The following is a 3,741-nucleotide window of genomic DNA, read 5'->3' as shown; positions in this document are numbered from 1 at the left end:
CAAACATACGTTTCTGAAATCCATCAAGCACAAGCTTTTGAAATCCAGCAAACACAATTTATTAACATAAGATACTAAAAACTATCAGAAGCTATCTTTATGGCAGAGAGAACAAGCAATGCCATATCATCCAAACTGCTTCAACAGCCTCAAACTTTCCACTTGCTCCTAGAACCGAAGGGTCTCGCTTAATCAACTGAGAAATCAAAATGGGAAGTCAGTGAACAGTCAACATTATATATACCTTGGTTTTAAAAAGCGTAATGCGCCCTAAAGCGCAAAAGCCTTTGCGGGCCGATGCGCTAAGCGCTAAGCGAAAGCGCTCCCTAGAGCACATGATGCGCCAAGAATTTAAAACAAATATAAAAAAATATGTAAATACTTAAAATATCCAAAAATCATAGTTTCATAGTAGTATCATATTAGATCCTAAATACTAATAAGTTATAACTAGAGATCGTCTAAACTATCATTATCTTCGTCGTCAACTTGGACGACACCATCTCCTCCTCCATCATCACTATAGACACCGATATCTTCTTCCACATCTTCATCTACCAAATGTCTATGAGATGGTTGAACGGTTGTTTTTCCCTTATTAACGCCCGATGTTACGGTTCCATCATTTTGTACTCTTGATGCTCTAGTTCGATAACTAGGCTCATAAGCACCAGAGTCATGAGCTACATCTCTCCAAGTTAAATCTTCACCAACAAATACCGCCTCATCATCACTCTCATCTTCCATTCTTCCCATCAACCACTCGTTGCTTTCATCAATCTCTTGTAGGATAAGGTGATCGTTCTCTTTGTCTTTTGCCCGTCGCTCCAAGGACCGATTGAATTTAACAAATACCATGTCATTCAATCTCTCTTGTGCCAATCTATTTCGTTTCTTTGTATGAAGCTGCAAGTAAGAGAATCAAAGAAAGTGAAAGTCCCCAAATCTGTTTGTGTAGCAATCAGATCCGTTTGATGGTGCGGAATCCCAATCAAACGGATGATTTCAGATCTAATAGAATAGAGGGAGAAGAAGAAGATGAATCTATGATGTATTCAAGATTGGAATGATGAACAATACACAAGATTCACACACACTCTTCTCTCTTGTTTCTCTCACACCTTAGAATACACACACTTAAGCTCCTTGGCTCTTGCCCTCACATGCACTCCTCACCCTATATATATATATATATATATATATATATATATATATATATATATATATATATATATATATATATATATATATATATATATATGGACCTAAGGCCAAGCCCAAAATACAAATAATCCAATGCTAGACCGAAAACACATGGGTTTTCGGTCCAAGCTACAATTAATCCTATACTATTTTCGGCCCAAATAATAAAAACAATAAATGTTTAGAAAAGCAAAGTATAAACCATATTTTTGACCCAACAGAAAGTAAGAACACAAAGCATAATTTCTATAAAAAAAACAGATTTTTCAGAAATAATAAACAAATTCCAGCAAAAAAAAACAGATCTTCTGAAAAGAATAAAAAAAAAACAGTTTTTCTGTAAAACAATATTTTTTCTGCAAAAAAACTTTTTTTTTCCAGCATTTTCCACTAATAATAAACATATTCCAGCAAAAAAAACAGTTTTTCTGAAAAAAAAAAAAACAGTTTTTGTGTAAAAAACTTTTTTTTATATAAAAAACTTTTTCCTGTAAAAAAACAGATTAATTTGTAAAAATTAAAAAACATGTAAAAAAAGACTTACATGTTGAAAAACACTCCAATTTCTTTCACAACTTGTAGCACTACAAGTGAGACTAAGAACCTTTATAGCAAATTTTTTTAGATTAGGAGTTGAAGATCCATATGCTCCCCGCCAATCAGCTATAAAAAACAAAAACAAAAACATAAAGTCAGATTATAAATTAGAATTTAGAAGAAAAAAATAAGTTGGAAATTTGGAATTTACCTGGTGATTTTGTCTCCCTATGTCTAACAGCCATAGGATTACCAAAGAGTCCTTGTGCATTCCGATATTTGTCCAACTCTTCCGAAATCTTGTCTTGAACTTGTTGCTCGGGAACAAGCCTCATAATGTAATCATACAAACCTTTTTCCACTTCTTCACAAGCTACCCCACTAACATCTTTATAAAAGATTCCCGGGTTCAAGAAGTGTCCCGCCGCATGCAAAGGTCTATGTAATTGACATTCCCACCTACGATCTATAATTTCAAAAGTTGTCTGGTAGTCATCCAGTCTGGAAAAGCTATCACGAATGGCCTCCTTAGCCCTATCCATGGCCTCATAAATGAAGCCCATGGCCGGATATTTTTCTCCATCAACAATCCTAAGAACTGTAACTAGGGGACCCGTCAACTTAAGAGCATAATGCACATTTCTCCAAAACATGTCTTGCATAAAGTAGCTTTTAACTTTTATCCCCCTCCCGTCTGAAGACCATTTAAAAGCTTCCCACTCTTTAGAAACCACCATATTCCTCAAATTGGCTCTCTGTTTGTGGATTTGGGCAAGAGTGATGAAAGATGTTGCAAATCTTGTGATAGTCGGCCTATGTAAGTATCTTTGGTTTGTGAACTTTCTCATCATGTTCACAAGAGGCACATGGCTATATATATATACCCAATTGCTAAAATTGACTTTTTTAATGCACTTTTCACCTTTAGAACTTGTTTGTCAATATCTTCCAACATCAAATCTAGGCAATGTGCGGCACATGGTGTCCAATATAGATTTGGTCTTTTAGCTTCCAAAGAGTAAATAATAGTTGCAATTGAAGTGCATTGCAAGAATACAAATAAATGAAGGCCAAATGTATACTGGGTGAAGGTAATGAGTCTGTTACACTTCTTATTAGGCTTACGTTTCGTTCTGTCAGTTGTGGCTTAAGTAGAGTAGTGAGGGAAATAAGGTCTTTTTACTGTTAGATCAGTTAGGTAGGCTTAGTTGAGCGGTTAGTGTTAGTAGTTGGTATCTTTGGTCATAACAGAATATAAGTGAATTCGGGAAGAGTTCCTAGCCTCTTGAATGCTGGTAAGCTTAAGTATGCTCCATCATCAAAACTTTAAGTATGCTCCATGATCAAAACTTTAAACTATAGATAATGTCCATTTGCAGACCTCATATATTACAAAAGAAAATGAAAGCATCCCATGAGTAAACATGAAGATTGAGCTATGTGGCCAAGATCAACACATTTTTTAGGGATGTACAAGAATCATTATAAACATTAATAAGAATTCAGAATCCATATATAATTCCACAGTTTGTATTATATGATAAACAAAATGAACGAACCTTACAACTCTTCTTGCTATTACTCTCTTGTGTATTTCTCTTTGGCCTCCCTTTAACATTGGGAGATACAAGACTCTCCATATAGATAGGGGCACAAATATACTCCCTAGTCTTGTAGAACAGCATATCACGACACAAAGTTCTGTTGTTAGGAATGTAATGTTTCTGCTCTTTCAAGCATTGTAAAGCTAAGTTCATCTCACACTCCTTTTTAAACATTCCCCAAGATAGCTTTCCATTGTACTTCTTCAGCATCCATAAGTTATCATTAAACCCATCACAAGGAAATACGCATAAACAATCTTCCATAATACCTAAATTCATATTTGGGCAGCTAGCAACACCAGATTCATATCGCTCATCATCAGGTTGGGGAATTTTGATAAATTTTTCTTCAGATACCCGAAACGAAGTAATGAATCTCTTCTTACTTGGAGATGAA

At 35.0% G+C, this 3,741-nt stretch overlaps 1 protein-coding gene across 1 annotated transcript; it reads right to left on the bottom strand.

The window, feature by feature from the left end:
• Positions 1–450: 450 nt before the first annotated feature.
• Positions 451–2,591, bottom strand: LOC145121883 (uncharacterized). The gene is made up of 3 exons (XM_079057567.1): positions 1,952–2,591; positions 1,748–1,866; positions 451–906 (listed from the first exon to the last, which is right to left on the bottom strand). Exons 1-3 carry the CDS (start codon positions 2,589–2,591, stop codon positions 451–453), a joined length of 1,215 nt encoding a protein of 404 aa, XP_078913693.1.
• Positions 2,592–3,741: the final 1,150 nt, after the last annotated feature.

Source organism: Lactuca virosa, chromosome 6 (assembly GCF_052849685.1).
Source record: "Lactuca virosa cultivar CGN04683 chromosome 6, Lactuca_virosa_CGN04683_v6, whole genome shotgun sequence".
Lineage (NCBI taxonomy): Eukaryota > Viridiplantae > Streptophyta > Magnoliopsida > Asterales > Asteraceae > Lactuca > Lactuca virosa.
Note: the sequence above shows the minus strand (reverse complement) of the source record. Positions and strands in the feature narration are given on the sequence as shown.

Bases quoted from the DNA above. Each gene is read 5' to 3' on its own strand.
- LOC145121883 (XM_079057567.1), bottom strand. From the start codon at position 2,591: ATGATGAGAAAGTTCACAAACCAAAGATACTTACATAGGCCGACTATC. The intron at 1,867-1,951 runs GTAAATTCCAAA...TGTTTTTTATAG, and splicing joins TAGGGAGACAAAATCACCAG to CTGATTGGCGGGGAGCATAT. The intron at 907-1,747 runs GTAAGTCTTTTT...TCTTACTTGCAG, and splicing joins ATTGGAGTGTTTTTCAACAT to CTTCATACAAAGAAACGAAA.